At 39.1% G+C, this 23,233-nt stretch overlaps 1 protein-coding gene across 1 annotated transcript in view; it reads left to right on the top strand.

The window, feature by feature from the left end:
• The first annotated feature begins 409 nt into the window (after positions 1–409).
• The window catches only part of col24a1 (collagen type XXIV alpha 1 chain), a 111,544-nt gene continuing 88,720 nt past the window's right edge, over positions 410–23,233 (top strand). Inside the window, exons 1-3 of the mRNA XM_081387093.1 lie at positions 410–691; positions 6,839–6,909; positions 14,016–15,286. Of these exons, the coding sequence (XP_081243219.1) occupies positions 636–691; positions 6,839–6,909; positions 14,016–15,286 (1,398 nt within the window). The 5' untranslated portion in view covers positions 410–635. The remainder of the gene's footprint in view (positions 692–6,838; positions 6,910–14,015; positions 15,287–23,233) is intronic.

The following is a 23,233-nucleotide window of genomic DNA, read 5'->3' as shown; positions in this document are numbered from 1 at the left end:
CGGACAGATCTTACTTTAATGGCTAAATTTCAAATTCATAAATGTACATTTTCAGGGAAAACCCCATGTTTTATTGCATTTAAAAATGAACTGAAGCATTACGAAGAAGTATTCCTATTATACTGTTTACCTATACCTCACCCTAGCATTTGAAATATTGTATTTTTTTATTTATTATTATTATTATTAATAAATAGTAGGCTATAGCCGGACAGATAGTATGGATGATGTCACGCAGTAATGAGTGAAATACAACACCGAGTTGGAGATGCGGCGGACCGAGCGAGTCCAGACACATAGAGCCCGGAGCGACTCTCTCTCTCTCTCTCTCTCTCTCTCTCTCTCTCTCTCTCTCTCTCTCTCTCTCTCTCTCTCTCTCAGACTCTCTCTCTCTCTCAGTCAGGTTTAATACGGATCTTCTGATCTGCTCCCTCAATAACCCCCCTGTCCTCCTCCAGCAGCGCGCTCAGTGTCCGAGGTCTGACCGCAGAACTGAAGCTCTCCATGCGCGGACACGGACACGGACTCGGACTGTGATGTGATCAGGCTGGATCTGGTCTCATGAGCCGGTGGTGTCTTCTGCTGTGCAATTCTGTTTTCGCTTTGAAAACTGCTGCTTGGACAAATGCATACAAATGCATTTAGGAGCTCAACGGACAAGGATTGGACAAGTTTCTCCCACAACGACAACGTGAGTAACTAACTAACTAACCAACTTTCAATCTCGAGAGCCTCAGGAGAACCGCGGTGCACATCACAACATTTTAAAGCAAAATCAGGAGAGAACACGAAAACAGACGCGAGTTATAAATGATTTGCATTTATTGGCGTGATTGAAATCGAGCGCATTAGACAGACTCTCCTAGATAAGTGTGTTCTGAGGTTTTGTGCAAACCATAGTTTTGATCTCCAACTTTACTGACACCAGATTGAGTTATGACATAGACTTAGTAATGATCACAGATCAGTCTGCTTCTGAATTTTCCATATGTTGATCCGGGGTTAAATTCCTCCTGCCTTTGGAGCAAATTTGCACCAGATGAGGAGGCTTTGTGATTTACTGGTTTATTTGTTTGCATTTTTCATCTGTAACTGGCTGTCTGTTTCCTGAAGTGTAGATTTGGCTGAAGTGACAGTGAAGTACGAGTGGTTTTTACTGTGCGCTGTTAGTTCAGATCTCCAACCCGACACTCAAGAGCAGCAACATTCCTCATGGAGATGAGCATTGACCTCTAACATCTGGACTAGACTCAATGAAATCCCAACAAATCCACACATGCACCTGACTGCGATCTTGCTTATTACATCAAGTATCAAGTTAAATGCTGTTTAGTGGCTTTTGTTGCACTGTGAAAATGTGTTTCCACGCCAAAAAAAAAAAAAAAAGATTGTTCTGTTATCATTCACTCGCCCTCATGTCATTCCAAACCTGCAAGACTTTGTTTCTTCTGTGGAAAAAGATGTTTTGAAGGAGCATGTCTAAGTGTTTTGGACCTTAGTGCTTTTGATTTCCACAGAAGAAAGACACACAGGTTTGGAATGAAGTTCATGTTTGGATGAACTTTGCCTTTCCTGGCCGGGTTGCTTTGCTCATAGAAAATCTGGAAATATCAGGAGAAATAAGTAATGGAAATATTTAAAGGGCATGCATTTCTAAAACATTTCTAAAACATCATTCTTTTGAGGGTTTTATTGGAGACGTTTGCATGCTATATCCAGTATAATTGTTTATGTCTATTAATGTCTTATCATTAATAGCTGGAAACTCTGAAACCGACTTTCATGAGCTTGAACCCAATGCAGTCTGTTTGATTTGGTCATAATAAATACCATTTTTGACATTACTTTAGTCACTTATTAATGCATAGTTTGCATTTGTTAAATAAGCATCCAATCTGTAACCATTCATTGGACAAAAAATATGCAAACTGTGATTTGACTAAAATGGCTGTAATGAGCTTGAACAATTCGGTCACAATAAATACTATTTTTGTCATTAACGCAATTACTTATTCATGCATAGTTTGCATTTGCTAGATGAGTTTGGATTTGTTAAATGACCATCCAATCTAGAACCAATTCATTGGGACAAAAAGTGTGCAGACTGCGACTTGACGACTAAAAATGACTTTAATGAGCTTGAATATTTCGGTCATAATAAATACTTTTTTTGTCATTACCGCGGTTGGTTATTCATGCATAGTTTGCATTTGTTGGATGAGCGTTGATGCACTTGTTTAATGCACTCATTCATCCTCCAACCTGGATCCAATTAATTGGTCAAAAAGTCTGCAAACCTTGTCTTGACTGCTAAAGATGACTTTCATGAGCTTGAACCCAATGCAGTCTGTTTGATTCGGTCATAATAAATACAATTTTTGACATTACCATAGTCACTTATTAATGAATAGTTTGCATTTGTTAAATAAGCATCCAATCTGTAACCATTCATTGGACAAAAAGTATGCAAACTGTGATTTGACTAAAATGGCTTTAATGAGCTTGAACAATTCGGTCACAATAAATACTATTTTTGTCATTAACGCAATTACTTATTCATGCATAGTTTGCATTTGCTAGATGAGTGTTGGAGCATGTTTATTGCATTCATTCATCCTCCAACCAGGAACCAAATCACTGTGCAAAAAGTGTGTAAACCCTGATTTGACAGCTAAAAATGACTTTTATAAGCTTGAAACCAATGCAATCGGTTTGATTCGTTCATAAAAAGCACTATTTTTGTCTTTACCGCAGTCACTTATTCATGCATAGTTTGCATTTGTTAAATGTGGATTGATGCACCTTTAATGCATTCATTAATTTTATTGGAAACCAATTCATTGGTCAAAAAGTGTGCAAACCCTGATCTGACAACTAAAAATGACTTTCATGAGCTTGAACCCAATGTAAATGGTTTGATTTGGTCTTAAAAAAACTGTTTTTGTCATTACCGTTACTTATTCATGCATAGTTTGCGTTTGGTGTTGGAGCACGTTTAATGCATTCATTCAGTGTCGCTACACATCCTCCAACCTGGAACCAGATCAAAACTAGATTCAAAGAAAGAGTCGGTTTTCAGACGTGTTCATGAGTTCATATGTGCTATGCTAGCATTCACCATACCGTTATTTACAGCATACGTGCAGTAGAAGAGAAGCGTTGTAGTCATTACTGTGAAAAGAAACCCTAGCAGGGTGATTTAGGACCCCGATATGAAGGGTTTTGTATCATCCTGATGGGATTGATTTTGTAATAATGACCATGGAAATGACTTTATTTGTTGTGTTGCTTGAATTAGGCTCTGAGTTTATTAAGTTTTCTACTTAACTAGAAAGTGCAGATATTTCAGTACCACTTGTTCTTGATCCAAGCTTGTGTAGACAGAGAGAAAGAGAGTGTGACAGTGTTGTTTTGTGTGCCTGTCGTTCTTCATCGGCGTAGACCAGCATGACCAGAACAGCGCTTGAGTAATGTAGTCACTCTCTGGCTGCAGGTGTGAGAAACCAACGCCAGCAGGATCGAATATTGGCAGCCAATCAGTGAGCGAGCGATCTCGGCTACGCCAGCATCTGCTCTGTATGCTGAGAACACGGCCTTCGCTCTGGCACCGACTGATACGAGCCGAAATTATGCTAGCGGTGGGAATCAGAGCGATCTGCATTAGCCACACCCTCACAAGCCCATTGGCTGAGGCATTTCTGAGTGACTTCCTGATTTGTAAAGTTGTAAAGCCGATGCTAAAACCAAAGCGGAAGATAAAGGTATAGAAGTGCAAGTAAAGCTTTACAATGGTTGCTTTGGATAGATAGATAATGTTCAGGATTGTTAAGACCAATTTGAGATTAAGGCGTCCTGTAAATCATACAGTTTCTGTTTTAACCACATAGACAAAGTCGCCTCAAACTCTTGTTTAGATTCAGCCTCCTCTGTTTCTTTCTTCCGCTGTTTTCTTTTCTTTTCTTCGACTGTGGAATGTCGCACCATCCTCTCGAGCGGCACCCTGCGTTTGCTGTACTCTCGCAGAGAACTGTGGGAAAACAAATACGTTTGACCAAGTAATCAGGCTGACCAATCAAATCAGCAGTTACAACTTGTAGGGCCCTATGAAATCCGCTTTATTTTTCTCAGAATTCTGTGTTTTCCATTTTAATCTTTCTGAATTCCATTTTTTAATGGTTTTATTACATTTTAAAAACCTAAAAGGATGTCTAATCAATTGATTTCATTAAAATGTCTTACAAAATTATTTAATTGTTACTTTTTTTTTCTCCAAAAATGAATAATCAAAAAAAAAAAGTCTAATCAGTTAATAAACAAAACTATTAAAGTTAAAAGTTAAAGTTAAACCACACTTACATTTTGGCGTGTTGCAGTGAAGAGCTGTGAGTTTGTGTGTGAATCTATATAAATAGCTGTCTTTTTAAGCTTCAATATTCATAGACACTGTAGTCCGCAGCCCTACTTTTTCAGCTAAATTCCACCAAATTCCGTGACATTGCGTATTATACAGAAAATTCCAGTTTTATGACCAAATTCTGTGATTACGTCTGCATTTTCGCAGAAATTATGAAACATTGATATAAATACATGTATTTTCCTTAAGAATATTCCTGAGAACATTTTGCAGATGCTTTTTTTCCAAAGAACCTTACAAATGAGGATCATTACAAGCAGTTCATCATAGAAAGTGACCAAGGCTTGGGTTTTAAGAGTAATCTACAGTCGCCGAGAGGCTCAAATGTAGAAAAGAGCCAGTTTGTTAGTTTAAAGAGAAAGTGGTTTAAGATGTGTTCAGAGGTGTGTATGTTAGACCAGGTGGAGGCTGGAAGCTTTCAGGGTTGGTGTTAGTCAAATATGATTTCCAGATAGACTTCCCTCAGGCCCGCTGGTGTAAGGGTTACGAGCAAAAGTATCTCAACACTGACAGGATGAACGATGGATTCTCTGACTCCACATTCTTCTCTGGGAGGATTATATAACCCACCGTCAGTCCTGTACGAAGATGACGTTTCTCTTCAGTTCCTCAAACTTGTGACCACTTGACCATGTTAAAGCGACTTTGGAAATACTTTTGACAGTTACAGTCAGATTTTTTCCTGCCTTTTTGTTTTTTAAATCTGTAACTGTCAACAGTATTTTCTTATAACTGTCAACAGTATTTTCACTGTTCCAGCCTTTTTGTTTTTTAAATCTGTAACTGTCAACAGTATTTTCACTCTTCCCGCCTTTTTGTTTTTTAAATCTGTAACTGTCAACAGTATCATTGTTCCCACCTTTTTGGTTTTTAAATTTGTAACTGTCAACAGTATTTTCACTCTTCCCGCCTTTTTGTTTTTTTAAATCTGTAACTGTCAACAGTATTTTCTTATAACTGTCAACAGTATTTTCACTGTTCCAGCCTTTTTGTTTTTTAAATGTGTAACTGTCAACAGTATCATTGTTCCCACCTTTTTGGTTTTTAAATTTGTAACTGTCAACAGTATTTTCACTCTTCCCGCCTTTTTGTTTTTTAAATCTGTAACTGTCAGTAGTATTTTCACTGTTCCAGCCCTTTTGTTTTTTAAATTTATAACTGTCAACAGTATTTCCACTGTTGCCGCCATTTTGTTTTTTAAATTTGTAACTGTCAACAGTATTTTCACTATTCCCGCCTTTTTGTTTTTTAAATCTGTAACTGTCAAAAGTATTCAAAGTCGTCTCATTATTACTAAACTCTAACACAAAAAAACATTTTAGCATAAAATGGTTCTTCAGGACGATATGGTTCTAAATAGAACTGTCACTATGTGCAAATAACTTTTAAAGACCTGTAGTCTAAGCAGTTTATGCCAGTGGTCACTGTTCTGTTGTCCTTATTGAATTAGAATTTCTTTACAAAGAGATGATTGTTGGGAAGATCTAGAATATTCATTTTCATTTCTTCACATTCTCCTTCCAGACATTAAAATCTTAATCTTATAATGTTAGTGTTTGTTCGATATACATACGTTTAAGTTACATAATCTCTTAAAAATAAAGGTTCCAGAAGGTTTTTTTTTACAGTGATGTCATAGAAGAACAATTTTTGGTTTCTCAAACCTTTTAATAATCTAAAGAACCTTTTTCCACTATAAAGAACCTTCAAAAGATTCCATGGATGTTAACGGTTCTTAATGGAACCATTGATGCCAGTGAAGAACCTTTATTATTAAGAGTGTAAAGTGCCTCTAAAAAGCCACACTTTGAGAACGTCGTTGCATTTATTTTATATAACAAAATGTAAAAGCCAAGTGACACTGATTTCGAAAAAATCGTTGTTGAACATGTTAATAGTTAATTTCTTCAGCGCCATCTTGGGTTGAGCCGTCAAACTGTCCGATTCCAGTTGAGCATTCAGTGTTCCTGTTCTGATATGAATCAAAATGCTGGGTATCAAATTGTTTGTGACTCAAAAAATATTATTTTTTTAATTTATACACACAATACTGTAAATAAAATGAAGGGCCATTGAAGGTGAATCCATTTCAGCTTTTTTTGTGTTTAGCTCCTCTCGATGACAGGATAATAACCGTCGACCGCTCTAAACATCAGACTCCGTTTATAAACGCACCAGATCTCCATCAGCCCGTTCCGTCCAGACATTAAACGCTTTGTTTGGGTTTCATTTCTCATGTGATTTATGGGGAATTGATTGGATGGTTGTGGTTTGCTATTGGCTGATCTCATGTGAGTGACAGGTTGCCCCGCCCTCGTCATCAGAGAAGAGAAGAGATGCTGCAAGAGGAACTTATTCTGATTCACGATTACCAGGAACAGAAAAATAAATAAAAATAAAGTCTTTGTTGTTGTTTTTCCACAGGAGATTCCTCGTCTTCCTCCTGTCAACATGTGCGGCAGTGCTGACTGCAGAAGAGCGCTCAAGAGCTCAAGGTATACGCTCACCTCTTTACCTTCACCTTTGACCTTTGACCTCTTAACCTCAGAGTTCTGCCTTCAAAGCTGCAGTGTGTTATTTGCATGCGTCCCAGTTTAATATTTAATTAATTGTTTGTAATCTTTGTTGCGCTTTCAAAAAGTTTGTTGCACATTTTCCCTTTATTTTGTGAAATCATGATGTTAATGTTTATAACATCTTAATATCTTCATGCCTTACAGTCGCATTTAGCTGACTGAAAATATACTGTAGTCAACATTTGAAGTGGATCAAAAAAGTTCATCAAAGTTGTCCAAAGACAAGAACGGGTATTGTTATAACTTTGATGAAAGGTTTTGATCCACTTCAAATGTTGACTACTGTAGTTATATTTTATGGTAATATAAATAATAAATCAGTTTAGATTTGCTCTACACTTTGTGAGTATACTGTATGATTGCAGATTGATGTATTATATATCCAACTTTATATAGAGTTTACATTTTTGTGATGTATAAATAATCACACAGCCAAGATTTGCTATATTTTGTATCACTCTTTATGTAAAGCGATACTTATACTTCCGTTACTGTTTTGGCTTTTAATGAAAAATCAACTTTCAAGCCCAAAGCAACAGTCTTTCATAATTATATCCAGTTTTAAATCGATGTTTATTCAGGGTTCTTCTGCAAACAGAGTCTTTTGACTGTTTGTTTTCCTGCCGATTGTATTTCTGTTTCTACGGAAACACTGATCTGCCAGTGCGCATATTTTACTGTTAATATGAAACTGAGACTGTGTCAAACGTCTATGTAGATCGGAAATAAACAAACAGAGAAAGAGTGATGGAGGAGGAAAGCAGCCGCGAGCCACGAGCAAACCCATAAAACATTTTACAGGCATTAAATAGCCATTTGTGTGTATATTAATGCTTTTATTTGAGCTATAATATATGATTGGCTCTCATGCAGGCCAATGCATTGCAATCAGTGTGAATTACTGAAGACTTGTAAACAAATTAAATAGTGCATGTTCCTATTGTGAATGAAGTTTACATTTACATTCATGCATTTAGACTTAGAGGAACATACGGAGCCTGTAAAGGGTCATGGTAATGGAAAAAATATGAGATGGAAGAAAAAACCTTTCTCTGCATTCGGAAAAACTCTTGCGTTCGCCGAGAAACTTTGCGTTCGCTTGCAAAAACTCTTGTGTTTTTCAGAGAAACTTTCAGTTCACTCTGAAAAACTTTTGTGCTTGCAGAGAAACGTTGCATTCGCTCTGAAAAAACGTTTGTGTTCACTGTTAAACTTTGTGTTCGCTTGCAAAAACTCTGAAAAACGTTTGCGCTTGGAGAGAAACGTTGCATTCGCTCTGAAAAACGTTTGCGCTTGGAGAGAAACGTTTGCGTTCGCCGAGAAATTTGTGTTCGCTTGCAAAAACTCTTGTGTTTTTCAGAGAAACTTTCAGTTCAGTTGCAGAGAAACGTTGCGTTCACTCTGAAAAACTTTTGCGCTTGGAGAGAAACTTTGCATTCGCTCTGAAAAAACGTTTGCGTTCGCCGTTAAACTTTGTACTTGAAAAAACATTCGCATTTGTCAAGAAACGTTTGTGTTTGCCAAGAAACTTTGTGTTCGCTTGCAAAAACTCTGAAAAACGTTTGTGCTTGCAGAGAAACGTTGCATTCGCTCTGAAAAAACGTTTGTGTTTGCCGAGAAACTTTGCATTCGCTCTGAAAAAACGTTTGCGTTCGCCGTTAAACTTTGTACTTGGAAAAACATTTGCATTTCTCAAGAAACTCTACATTTGCTCCTAAAAACTTTTTGCATTCGTCAAGAAACGTTGCGTTTGCTTGGAAAAACTTTTGCATTCGTCAAGAAACTTTCAGTTCACTCTGAAAAACGTTTGCGCTTGCAGAGAAACGTTGCATTCGCTCCAAAAAAAACATTTGTGTTTGCCGCGAAACTTTGTGTTCGCTTGCAAAAACTCTGAAAACCGTTTGCGCTTGGAGAGAAACGTTGCATTCGCTCTGAAAAAACTCTTGTGTTTTTCAGAGAAACTTTGCGTTCACTCTGAAAAACTTTTGCATTCGCTCTGAAAAAACATTTGTGTTTGCCGAGAAACTTTGCGTTTGCTTGCAAAAACTCTTACGGTCGCCGTTAAACTTTGTACTTGGAAAAACATTCACATTCGTCAAGAAACGTTGCGTTTGCTTGGAAAAACTTTTTGCATTCGTCAAGAAACTTTCAGTTCACTCTGAAAAACTTTTGCGCTTGCAGAGAAACGTTGAATTCGCTCTGAAAAAAAACGTTTGCGTTCGCCGTTAAACTTTGTACTTGGAAAAACATTCGCATTTGTCAAGAAACTCTGCATTTGCTCGCAAAAACTTTTTGCATCCGTCAAGAAACGTTGCGTTTGCTTGGAAAAACTTTTGCATTCGTCAAGAAACTTTGCGTTCACTCGCAAAAACGTTTGCATTCCCCGAAAAACTTTGCGTTCCCCTGAGGAAAATTCCTCCCATCAAATTTTTTCCATCACCTTGTCCCTTTAGGGGCTCTGTAGAAACACAAGCAAAAGTTTATAAGTGTGTGTGTGTGTTTATGTGTGAGATTTTACTGTAGAGTGAAGGGAGCAAGTTCAAAAGGAAGGAAATGTATATTAAATACTGTTTTAAATATAGTGATATAAATATAATAATGCAAATATACTGTTGTAAAATTTATCAGGAACTATAATTCATTAGTTTAGAAGTGTGTGTGTAAAAGTTTACTTTAGAGCGAAGAGAGGAAGTTCAGGAGGAAATTCGGAAGCAGGAAAAGGAACGTTCAAATGGAAAGAATTGGTGTAAGTAGATCTGTTGGCTGTGAACGTGCTGCTCTTTCTTCATTGAATTGGTCGGCGTGTCTGTTCTTGCGCTCTGAGCGACTCTCTGTCTCTCAGTTTTCTCTCGCTCTAGTCTTAATGAGTAATTTCCAGATATCCATAGGGCTCGTCTCTCCCGCCTCTGACTGTACAGATGAGATAGAGTATGACTGCAGAAGGTAGACGATATAAACGTCTGGTTTAGATGGACTAGCAGGTCAACCAGGTTAGGCTGTTTTTCTCCTGCAGGAAACCCGATCTGAGCTAGCGGGAGTATTTTTGGGCATTTGCCTTTATTTGTGTGAGATGAAGAAGATAAAATAAGAGAGATATTGAGGGGAACACAGAGAGCAGTGATTCTGACTGGGTGATAAATAGCAAATGTAATTTGGTAATTTTTATTAGGTCATCAAGTTTCCAAGAGAAGAGCATGTCTTTGTACTAATTTCACAATTCATTCTTGACTTTCTTGACATTACTCGTCAGCTTGTTCAGACAGAGATGTTTTAATAGCGTAAATATAAACAATGACATTACAATTGGCAAGTTCGATTCATGAATCACTCCAGATGCTCTGATTCAGTGCTTCATTGGAACTCAAAACTATTCAGAGATTCTTGGCACCTTTTGTAGATTTAGATCATATATAGTTGTAAATATAATGATATAAATATAATGTAAATATACTATTTTAATACTTATTTGTAACAGTAAGTCAATATTTTTACATTGTATGTGTTCAAAAAGTTCAAAAGTTCGAAAGAACAATATTTATTTATGATATAAAGCTTTTGTAATATTATAAATGTCTTCATTGTCACTTTTGATCAATTTAATGATACAACACACACACGCACACACTCGCACACACACACACACACACACACACACACACACACACACACACACACACACACACACACACACACACACACACACACAAAGATTAGCATTTGATCTTGATCTGAAACCATCACTGAAACACGGATGGTATAAAGATCAAACGCTTGCTGAGATACAAAACACATTCTGGCTGCTGTTCAAGCTGACATTAGGAAGAAAAGACTACACATGCTGCTAGAAATAACTAAAACACCTTCAAACAATAGAGGACAGCCAGCAGTAAAGACGTTACACAAGCACACATGAATTATGATTGCACAACATCCTGAAGCCTTGAAGTATATCATTAGAAACCTGCTTTACTATCATTACACTGCATGCTTATAGAAGATTGAAGATTGGAACTGTGTCTTATTCCCAGGAAATGCATGAACTGATAAAATTGGTTGATGAATGTTCTAAGGCGTGCGATTATTTTCCAGGAAACGCACTGCTAAAGTAGTTCCAGGTCGGTTTTGACCGCATTGCCATTCCAGATCACTTCGCCATATGATTTCTGACCAGAGAAATAAATGTAACAAACAATAGGATAAAAATGACAAACTATTTCCATGTTTTTCCCCGTAAATGACCTTTTATTAGCACGCTTTCTGTTCAGACACACATTTCTGTTCAGACACACACAATAATCACAAATAAATAGTTTGCAAATGAAAAGCTACATGACATTTCTCCGTATCGAGGTGTTAACATCGCTGTTTTTGAAGCAGTTAAACTTGCAGCCTTGCGTTAAAAACACCTCGTGTGCATTATATTTTAATAATTCAACAGTCCGACGTCAATCATTCATGTAGGTCGCTTTAGATAAAAGCGTCGGCCAAATGCGTACTTGTAAATATTTTTGTAAAAAGGTGAATATTTACTTTAAACAGTATGTGAATTTGCTGTATGCATGGAATGCTTGGATGTGCGATTAGAGTTGCCTAAATATGCAGAATGTAAAATAGCAAAAGTGAACCCTACAATGCAATGAGTGCTTGTTGCTGCTGTGTTGCTAGGGTGTTGATGTGTGGTTGCTAGGTTGTTCTGTTTGGTTGTCTTGGCAGTATTTTAGTGGTTCAAGTTGAAGAAGTCTACCCTTTTAAAGTCTCTTTGGAATTGGAAAAAGTCTAGTTTTTTAATTTTATCATCCACCAGGTGAAAATGATCTGCTAAGTTTAATCACTTAGTAAAGTAAATGGGGGACAGGTTATACTTTTAAGTCTAATACTTACAGTAGTGGCCAAAAGTTATGTCCAACCTAGGAAAATTGACATCTTCACCCTTTATGAAAAATGTGTTAAAAGTTTTGTAAGCATATTGCATAGTTGTGCTTGAAGTCATTTGTTTTTGAAGACATCATTTTTGGCCAGGCTGTCATAGAAAGAAATTATAACCCAATGCAAAAACAAGAGAAAACCAACGAAATATTAATAACTGATTATGTTGTAGTCAGTGTATCCTTTTGTAATGGTTTAATCGAACTTGTAGGGTCATTAAAAACAAATATCACCTATGGACATCACTTTTGGCCACTACTGTAATAATATTTTTATTCATCCGCAGCTTGACATGAATTGTTTGGCACTAAAGATGGCCAGAGTGCAACCGATCACCGCAGGGATGATTTCTCTGCCTCTCTTCATGGTTGTTTGCGATGGCGTCATTCTAAAAATAAGTTATTGGCTGTTCGACGATCTATTTGAACCACCAAAAAGGTGAAAGTTCACAGGGTCGCCCATGTGCAACCAGTCAGAAACATGGCTGGCTGAGCTTTGAAGTCTGATTCTCTTTTTTTTTCATGGTTGTTTAAGATCCCGTCTGTTTTTAAACCCACGGTGAATCAGTTTTCAAGGCACAGCAACGGCCTGCGCTGAACTTGTAACACAAAGAACAGAAAGCGCGAAAGGGAACAGCCGTGACTTTGTGCCTCTGCTGTTGTTGCCTTCCGAACAGATGGAAGTGGATAAATATTCTGACTTCTGACCTGTAATGCTGCCTGGATCATAATCATACACTGTTCGTTTGTTGGCCAGAGGAGAACTGAGTCTGAGAACTGAGAACTTCTGTCTCCTGATGGATTTTTGGTTCCTTGCCACAGTTGCCTTGGCTTTTGGCTTGCTTAGTTGGGAACATTTAATATTCAACAATATTATTGATCTGCCTTACTTAAGGTGGACGATGACACAATTGTCTTCTAGAAACAAACTTTGTTGTATTATTTTCATGTTATCACTGTGAAGCTGCTTTGATGCAATCTGTATTGTAAAAAGCGCTATATAAATAAAGATGACTTGACGTGTATTTAAAGGTGAAGTGTGCAATTTTTGTGTGGCAGTGTGGCAGACAGCAAGTGAGCCATTTGTTGGTTGATTCTCCTGAAAGTGTAAAGCTGAGACTCTGTGGTGATATTAAACATTGTTCGGTTTGCATGAGTGTCCCAACCAGCCCGACACAGCAACATTGACTATCTGTTGGTCTGTTTGTTTTGCAATTCTGTTTGGTGACTCTAGTGGTGCAAATTGAGTTTAGGCAAGTTGACTTCCACCAATGAAGTTAGTTAATGAGTTTATGACTTTTAAGTTGGGTGCAAATGGGAAAATCTTGATTAGGAACAAGCATTTAGCTGTTTCTGCACTTTAAACTGGGATACAAGAAAGTTTTCTAACATCATGTGTGATACCTTTAAATTGAGTCTAAACCAGGAATCTAGAGGGACGGTGTCCTGCAGACTTTAGTTCCAACCCTAACCTTGTAGTTACTTTATAACTAAAGTATGCAGGACACTGGCCTTCCAGGACTGGAACTGAAGAGCCTGTGTCTAAATTAAACAGAAATGACAAGGAATTAGTTCCTCAAAAAGCATCCTTTCTCCTCTCCCTGGCCACTCAGATGCGCACAGACTAGTAACATATGACAGAAAAAGACAGAATTGTCTACACTGAAAGAGAAAGGGAGAAAAGAGATGTGTGGTTTGAGACCGCACCTTCCTCTCGTTCTCTCTCTTCATCTGGACCACAGATGCTAGGACTATGCAAGGGCTTATGGGTAATTTGTGATATCATGATGTCAAAACACATTTGTGTGGTTCGTATTATAGAGGGCCTCAAATTCATAAATGTTTTATGGTGACTGTCAACCCAATTAAATCATTTAACAGATTTAAATTAAATTTGTGGCCTAGAGGTTAGTGCATGGAGTTGTCGCTTATCCCTTAGATTAGAGGTTTGAACAAACTTGGGAAACTCTATCATCATGTTAAAACCACCCCCTGAATGCCCTGGCAAAACCCACCACACAACACAACTTTATTGCAGTGTCTACCTTGCCAAACCCTGCTTACCTTATTGCTTACAATTGTCTCTCTCTTTCTCTCAAGGTGTAGATCTTATTCATCAGCTGGGCCTTTCCGGTCACAGAGACATAGACTCTTCCGAGACAGCTTACCTCACCTCCCTTGCTTCATCTCTCTCAATCCTGCCCCTTGGTGTTGGGGTTATCCTCGGACGAGATGCCCTCATTGAGGCCCCATCGTTGGGCTTGCTCCCCGCAGGCGTGGAGGAGGAGTTTTCCATCATAGTGAGTTTAAGCTCCTGGCGAGCGAACAATGCCTTTCTTTTTAGTATGCGTGATGGCAGGGACAGACTGCAGTTCGGCTTGCAGCTCCTGCCCGGCAAAGTAGTGGTTTACACAGGCGAGAAAGCGTCTGTCTACTTCAAGTACGATGTGCAAGATGGACAGTGGCACTCCTTCTCTGTGGGGGTTCGGCCACGCTCCGTATCACTCTATGCACGCTGCGGGGACGTGCAGTACAGCGAGGAAACACTGACTCGTTCGCAGACGCTGGGCTCTGAAGGCCGCCTCTCCGTGGGTAGGATGGACTCCAGGGCGGTGCAGTTTGAAGGAGCATTGTGCCAGCTGGATATCTACCCCTCTGCCCAAGCTGCGGCACACTACTGCGACTATGTTAAAAAACAGTGCAGACTGTCCGACACCTTCCGATCTCTGTCAGGGAGCACAGAGTCTCACTCCCCATCAGTTTCACCTTCCCCAAAGTTCCACCGCAGCTCTTCCGAATCACACACTCAGAGATTTATCCCAACTCTTGCTGATCACTCCACTACGGCCACCAACTCTATTCCCACGGCACTTTTTGACCGGCTTTCAACCACAAGCTCTCCTATATTTCACACCAGCACACCTAGACTAATACAAACATCTCCAAGACCCATCAATAAGGTGCAATCCCTGGCCTTTGCTCCGGAGACTACCACCAGCAACCCAGACAAGAACCTTGACAGTGAAAATAACACAGAGAATAAGCCACTTCTTAAGAAGCCAAGAGCAACTCGGGCCACCCCGGACCTGATCACCATCATCAAGCAGAAAGAGGCCTTCAGGAATGATGATAGATCCCACCAATCTAACAAGGAGCTTCTGCAGGCCAAGCTTAAAGTGAACAGCACCGTCCTGTACCGTGAAGAGAGCAGCTATAACCTAGTGGACCAATCCGAGGAACAGGTCCAGGAGGGGATGCACGACGCAGAATACTCGGAGGGTTATGGATATGATGACTATGGTTTTGAAGAAGACGAATATTTCTTTGACTATGATGGATTTGTTGGTCCTAAAGGAGAACCGGGTCCTCCAGTAAGTACTCTCTGATTATCTTTCTCATGTTTGAATGACTTCCATAATCTTTAGAGTGCAAAATCAAGTCGCTGCAAGCCAGAGCAAAGCTCTGCTTAAGAATTTATCCAAATTACAATGCATAAGAGTTCAAGCTAATTTATGGGGTTTTCTTGGGTAGTATAAAAAGGTCTTTGAAAGAGCATGCACTTGGCTGTCTTTCTGTGGGTTATATTTGATCAGGAGTCTACTGGGCAAGAGAACAAGTAAATTATTTGTCAGTGACAGGTAGTGATTTAGAAGCGAGATGATAGTTTGTTTTTGTCCTCCCGGACTTACAGGTGGTTATAATAGCATGTTTCAAGTTGCCGCCGGTTGCCCATGCTGTAATTTGACTGATGTGCTAATTTACACCTATTTGTAATGGGGTTTGCATCACCTAGCAACAAGGAAAGGTTCATGTAATTCTGCTTTCAAAGTCATGTCAGAATAATCATGTTTACGAGATGAGTGCACACAAATGCCACCACAGTGTTGTAATCAGTAATGGGGAAACTCTGTGTTTTCTTTCCGAGCTAGAGGCGTATCATTGATGGACATCAAGATAAGCTGTAATGGTGAATGTTGATGGTACACTTCATCTCGTGTACTGTTGATGAACTGATAAAACTTGCTTGAAAATGCTACCTATTTGGCCAGTTTCTGAGACTGAAATTTGGTGAACCTACATCTCCCATCAATTGATGATCGCACCACCTGACAAGGCTGTTTTGGCTCTAGTGTAACGCTTCCCATCTTTGTTAGATAGGGAAAAGGAAAAGTAATTGACTTTTTCCATAGTGTCAATTTTATTATGACCAAAATCACTTCCCAAGAGAATTTTAAGGCAACATAATATTAAGATTAAGATTAGAAAATCTGTCAAAAATGATTAGCACGAGCTTAGCTCTTGATTTGTCCGCTATGCTATACTAGTGCAAACTGATTTGATTTTGTGTGCAAATTAAGTTTAATGTATGCATTCCATTATTTGTGTGCTGCCACAGAGAATGCAAAGAAATGTAGCTTCACTTCATTGGCTAAAGCACTATGTGTTAGCACTAGCTTAGCTCTTGCATAGCTCTGAGCTCTCCTCCTTATCCAATCGTTTATCACTGTTAGCTCACAAAGCAGTGTTTTATAGCATGAGGAACAAGACTTTACTTAGAGCAAATTCTAAATTTAGCGAATTACATGAAATAAACTCTCAACAGCAGAGCTGCAGGGTGGTGCGCAGTAGTTTATCAAGTGTAGGTCAGTAGGCCACTGTGAACCTCAATTCCAGAATCCCAGAATATATTTAATTACGCCAATAAACGAACGCTTAAGTGAGCCAGAAGCAGATTATCTTTTTGGAAAAGATTATGAAGACGCCGCAAAGCTTCTCTAAAGTAGTATTTTAATCATGTTCAAACAGTTTCTTGCACAATTAAGGTATTTGCATACGTGGTTTGTGTGAGAATATGTGGGTCTTTCATCCACTGTCTTTGTGGATATTTTTGTTGGATGTCACCCTAAGTGCTCTCACTTGGCTGAGGGATAACGGTGCATTCCGCTCCTGGAAGAACTGGGGGAGGTAAACTCACCAGCTGGGACTGTCCAAAGTCAGCGTTTCATTGCACTTTCCTCTCCTGTTGTAAGACTAATTATGCCTTGAAGGTACAAATCAGTGAATTAGATGGATAGATTCAGTTTTGTTTCTGTAGCACAGCAATCAATTTATTCAATGTAACGTAACATTCTCATTTTCCACTAGATATTTTCCTCTACATCTCGATGTCGGCACGCTCTGCATCAGCTGACCACTAAGGAGCGAATGTACAGTGACGTGACATAATAACGGCCAGATTCAAACTGTGCTTTCACGGCTGAGCGCTTGTCATATATCACAACTATTCAGTGTTTTTAACCACATAATGATTATTTTAGGTTTCAGACATTTAAATACATATAATTTATAGCAAAACAATACATTTATAGTTTGTAAAATACACAACGTCTATGGAGGCAGCAATTACAATCCATTCAAATTATATTTGTCGACATGTTTTCATTCAGATATCAGATTCATATCAGATAGACAGTGTAAGACAAGTAACTATAAAGTTTACTCTATTCTTCTCCCAGTTCACCGGCCACTTACTTTCATGTATTTCAGGAGAAACTGATGAATTCACGTGCTGTAATAAATCCAACAGACAGAAATCTCTGAACTACAGCACAAACAAACATGGCGGTGCCCATCTCACGTTACAGATCAAGATCATTTATAAAGGTTTTTAAACGACAAAACAAACTCGCTTGCACGTAATTGAGAATCAGAATAGAAGATAGATGATGACATGGTAAGCAAGTTTGTTATTATCAGAGAATGTCTACTTCCACTCTCAGTAAACTTGCGGCTTCTGAACTGGTTGCAGTTCCACTCTGGCTCCACATGAGGGCGCTCACAGGACGAGTGCAGTTCCACTCTGGCTCCACATGAGGGCGCTCACAGGACGAGTGCAGTTCCACTCTGGCTCCACATGAGGGCGCTCACAGGACGAGTGCAGCTCCGCTCTGGCTCCACATGAGGGCGCTCACAGGACGAGTGCAGTTCCGCTCTGGCTCCACATGAGGGCGCTCACAGGACGAGTGCAGTTCCACTCTGGCTCCACATGAGGGCGCTCACAGGACGAGTGCAGAATGAATGGAGGTCTATGGTGCTATACCCCTCAAAATCCACTTTTCTCAGGATATAATTTTTTGTCTAGTAATTTGAATGTTGTATTCGAAAGGAGATGCAAAGAAATTACACACTGCTGGGTGTTAGATTTTTTAGAGTCACTTATTTGCTTTAAAAAGTCTTTTAAAATGTCAATGACGTCATACACATGTACGACCAGAGATACTGCTTTACGGCAATCCTTCCGTCACTTTGGTGCTTTCGCGCTCTGCACTTTCTTTTCTCTCGAGGCATCGACAACACAGCTGACACAGGCAAACACACAACACAGCTGACACAGGCAAACACACAACACAGCTGACACAGGCAAACACACAACACAGCTGACACAGGGAAACACACAACACAGCTGACACAGGGAAACACACAACACAGCTGACACAGGCAAACACACAACACAGCTGACACAGGCAAACACACAACACAGCTGACACAGGCAAACACACAACACAGCTGACACAGGGAAACACACAACACAGCTGACACAGGTAAACACACAACACAGCTGACACAGGCAAACACAACACAGCTGACACAGGGAAACACACAACACAGCTGACACAGGGAAACACACAACACAGCTGACACAGGCAAACACACAACACAGCTGACACAGGGAAACACACAACACAGCTGACACAGGCAAACACACAACACAGCTGACACAGGCAAACACACAACACAGCTGACACAGGGAAACACACAACACAGCTGACACAGGCAAACACACAACACAGCTGACACAGGGAAACACACAACACAGCCGACACAGGTAAACACACAACACAGCTGACACAGGTAAACACACAACACAGCTGACACAGGTAAACACACAACACAGCTGACACAGGGAAACACACAACACAGCTGACACAGGCAAACACACAACACAGCTGACACAGGCAAACACACAACACAGCTGACACAGGGAAACACACAACACAGCTGACACAGGCAAACACACAACACAGCTGACACAGGCAAACACACAACACAGCTGACACAGGGAAACACACAACACAGCTGACACAGGGAAACACACAACACAGCTGACACAGGCAAACACACAACACAGCTGACACAGGCAAACACACAACACAGCTGACACAGGGAAACACACAACACAGCTGACACAGGCAAACACACAACACAGCTGACACAGGGAAACACACAACACAGCTGACACAGGTAAACACACAACACAGCTGACACAGGCAAACACAACACAGCTGACACAGGTAAACACACAACACAGCTGACACAGGTAAACACAACACAGCTGACACAGGCAAACACACAACACAGCTGACACAGGTAAACACACAACACAGCTGACACAGGTAAACACACAACACAGCTGACACAGGTAAACACACACAACACAGCTGACACAGGCAAACACACAACACAGCTGACACAGCTGACACAGGCAAACACACAACACAGCTGACACAGGCAAACACACAACACAGCTGACACAGGCAAACACACAACACAGCTGACACAGGGAAACACACAACACAGCTGACACAGGTAAACACACAACACAGCTGACACAGGCAAACACAACACAGCTGACACAGGTAAACACACAACACAGCTGACACAGGTAAACACAACACAGCTGACACAGGCAAACACACAACACAGCTGACACAGGTAAACACACGACACAGCTGACACAGGTAAACACACGACACAGCTGACACAGGTAAACACACGACACAGCTGACACAGGCAAACACACAACACAGCTGACACAGGTAAACACACAACACAGCTGACACAGGTAAACACACAACACAGCTGACACAGGTAAACACACACAACACAGCTGACACAGGTAAACACACAACACAGCTGACACAGCTGACACAGGTAAACACACAACACAGCTGACACAGGTAAACACACAACACAGCTGACACAGGCAAACATGCGTGCTAGAAGAGTTTTAGTTTTGTTGTTTTAAAAGACCATCAAGCGGTATCTCTGGTCGTAATCAGTCCTTCACTGACCAATCAGCGTTCATTAGCAGAATGCTAGCGTGTTATGGTCAACAACAACTCAACCAGTAAGAAATCGAAAGGACATAAGTACTCGTTCATTCAACTTTCGACCTATAACCCATGTTGAACTTGCAAAGCATACAATCAAATCTGAGATTTCTCAACGGCAATCGGGTGAAAGAGACAAATTTAGCCGTCTAGCGCCATAGACTCCCATTCATTCTGCACTCATGGGCGATCGCCCCCAGTGGAGCTCTGGTGGAACTACAACCACAATTCGGTACAATAGGACTTAATAAGGAGTGGCCAGGCTCTCTGTAGACGGGCTCTGATATTATTTAGAAATAAAAGCGCTACATCTGTCATACAGTGCTATTTTGGCTGTGGTGAATCACGTGCCAAGCATAACGCGTCACATGGTCTGTCAGTCGTCTATCGGCCCAACCCTAGTTGTTATGATGACATAAATCTTTGTTATTCAGAAATAATAGATTTTTTTTTTATTGTATATTGTGTTGTAAAGTTGTGTTACATTTTTCTTCCATTTCAGCACATATACGCAACTTGCTTTGGTGTATAGAAGTAATTCTAAGTAACCTGTTCAGATTGCTTAACAAACTGATACACACACTAAGAATGTTCTACGTCACTGTTATGTTATATCAACGATCATAGTGTCGTTTAACCAACATTTACAATAGAGTCGACAAGACAAAAGTTGCATTGTGAGAGCTAATGGACCTGCTAAGATTCAACAGTGTTTTTAATGACTAAACATGTAGGTTCAGCTACGGCCTTCAGATTTCTCAGAGTTTCCACAGATCTGGCCCTGAACGCAGCTGCATGGCCCCCAAACGTTTCGTCTTCTCTGATAGGCTGTGCACGACTAACCTCCGTTCCAGATGTTCCTACACACACTTCTGTCAATAAGCAGCCAAAACATAAGAGACACATTAGGAGGACGACTGTTGCTTTCAAAACCTGTGAGTCTTTGTTATGTGGGTCTTGAATAATGGTCGTCATAACACAGAGCCATCTCAAGGAGTTTCTTATCTGCCAGTCTCGCCTTATGTTTTTACACATTTATTTATTTATTTATTTATTTATTTATTTATTTATTTATTTATTTATTTATATGTATGTACAAATGTACATATGTAACGGAGACCAGCTAGTAGTCGCTGTGCGAGTAAACCTCACTCCTCTGATCTCAGTAGTTTTTAGCCTCCTGACTAAAGTGCCTGACTCTCACGCCGGAGACGCGGGTTCGAGGCCAGCACAGAGCGGGGCGAGTAGGACCCGGTGGCGGGGGTACACATACATATATATGCTGTTTATGTATGTGTGTGTATATAATTTATACTATGTAATATATATATATATAAATAAAATAACTAATAATAATATATGTAAAATTATATATTTATATATATATACAGTACATACTGTATATATATATATATATATATATATTTATATATATAATGTAATATTTTTTATATTTATATTTAAATATATACATAATTTTATTAGATATCATAAAGACCATCTTCATAAAGACACATAATGATATTAGATACATTCCATTCATAATAATATTAGATTATTAGATACACATAATATTATAATAAAATTATAACATAGTAAATAAAAATATATATGTATGTATATAATCTTGCAAATATATATATACTGTATAAATATAATTATGTGTGTGTGTTTTAGTAATGCTTATTAAATTTAGTAATTAAATAAATAAATGTATTTGTTATATTTTTATTATCATTATTTTTAAAGCTATATCGCCCAACCCTATTACTATGGCACTATGTTCTGTTTAAGCTGCATTGAAATAATAATTACAATTGTGTGCACTCTCATAGTAGGAGTGGACGGTGTAAGTAAATGTATATTAATGTCTGATGTTGGTGTTTTGCAGTAATCCGTGTGCCATCTCACCGTGGCCGTCTGAGCTGCTCTGCGTTAGATAGTTAGCCGATGCACAGTTGTTGCAAACACTAAAGTTTATACTTTTATTGTCTCCAACTGTTGGCAAACATCACGATTGAAGCGCTTCCACCTGTGGACACACTTGCACAGAGAGAATAAACATTTGCTCTAGTTGAACCATATGCTCAACAAACTGATATTTGACCAGGTAAATCTTGCTCTTATTGCATTACCATCATCCAAACCAGTGTGAGTTTTTAATGGCCTTTTACAAGACTTTTTACCAGAATGTTCTGAACGATTCAGGGTTGTTTAGTTATCTATCTATCTATCATCCGTCCGTCCGTCCGTCCGTCCATACATCTATCTATCTATCTATCTATCTATCTATCTATCTATCTATCTATCTATCTATCTATCTATCTATCTATCTATCTATCTATCTATCTATCTATCTATCTATCTATCTATCTATCTATCTATCTATCTATCCATCCATCCATCCATCCATCCATCCATCCATCCATCCATCCATCCATCCATCCATCCATCCATCCATCCATCCATCCATCCATCCATCGTCCGTCCGTCCGTCCGTCCGTCCGTCCGTACATCCATCCATCCATCCATCCATGAGAAATTTATACTTTTATTCATAAAGGATGCATTAAATTGATCAAAAGTGACAGTAAAGGCATTTATAATGTTACTTGTACAAAGGATTTATATTTATTGTTTAATAAATTCAATAGACATTTGATAAATGCAAATAAATGCTGTTCTTTTGAACTTCCTATTCATCAAAGAATCCTGAAAGATAAAATGTATTACAGGTTTCACACAAATCTGAAGCAGCACAACTGTTTTCATCACTGATAATAATCATAAATGTTTCTTGATCATCAAATCATCATATCAGAGTGATTTCTGAAGGATCATGTGACACTGAAGACTGGAGTAATGATGCTGAGATTCAGCTTTGATCACAGGAATAAATTACACTTTACTATATATTCACATAGAAAACAGATGATTTACATTGTAAATAAATATATTTCACTGTTTTTACTGTATTTTTGATCAAATAAATGCAGCCTTGGCGAGACTTCTTTCAAAAACATTAAAAATTATAATTATTCCAAACTTTTGACAGGTATTGTATACTGTATATACACACAGTACCCGTCAAAAGTTTGGAAACATTAACATTTTTTAATGTTTTCGAAAGAAGTCGCTTCTGCTCAC

Source organism: Scardinius erythrophthalmus, assembly GCF_964197995.2.
Source record: "Scardinius erythrophthalmus genome assembly, chromosome: 15".
NCBI lineage: Eukaryota > Metazoa > Chordata > Actinopteri > Cypriniformes > Leuciscidae > Scardinius > Scardinius erythrophthalmus.
This window is presented reverse-complemented; position numbering and strand designations above follow the sequence as displayed.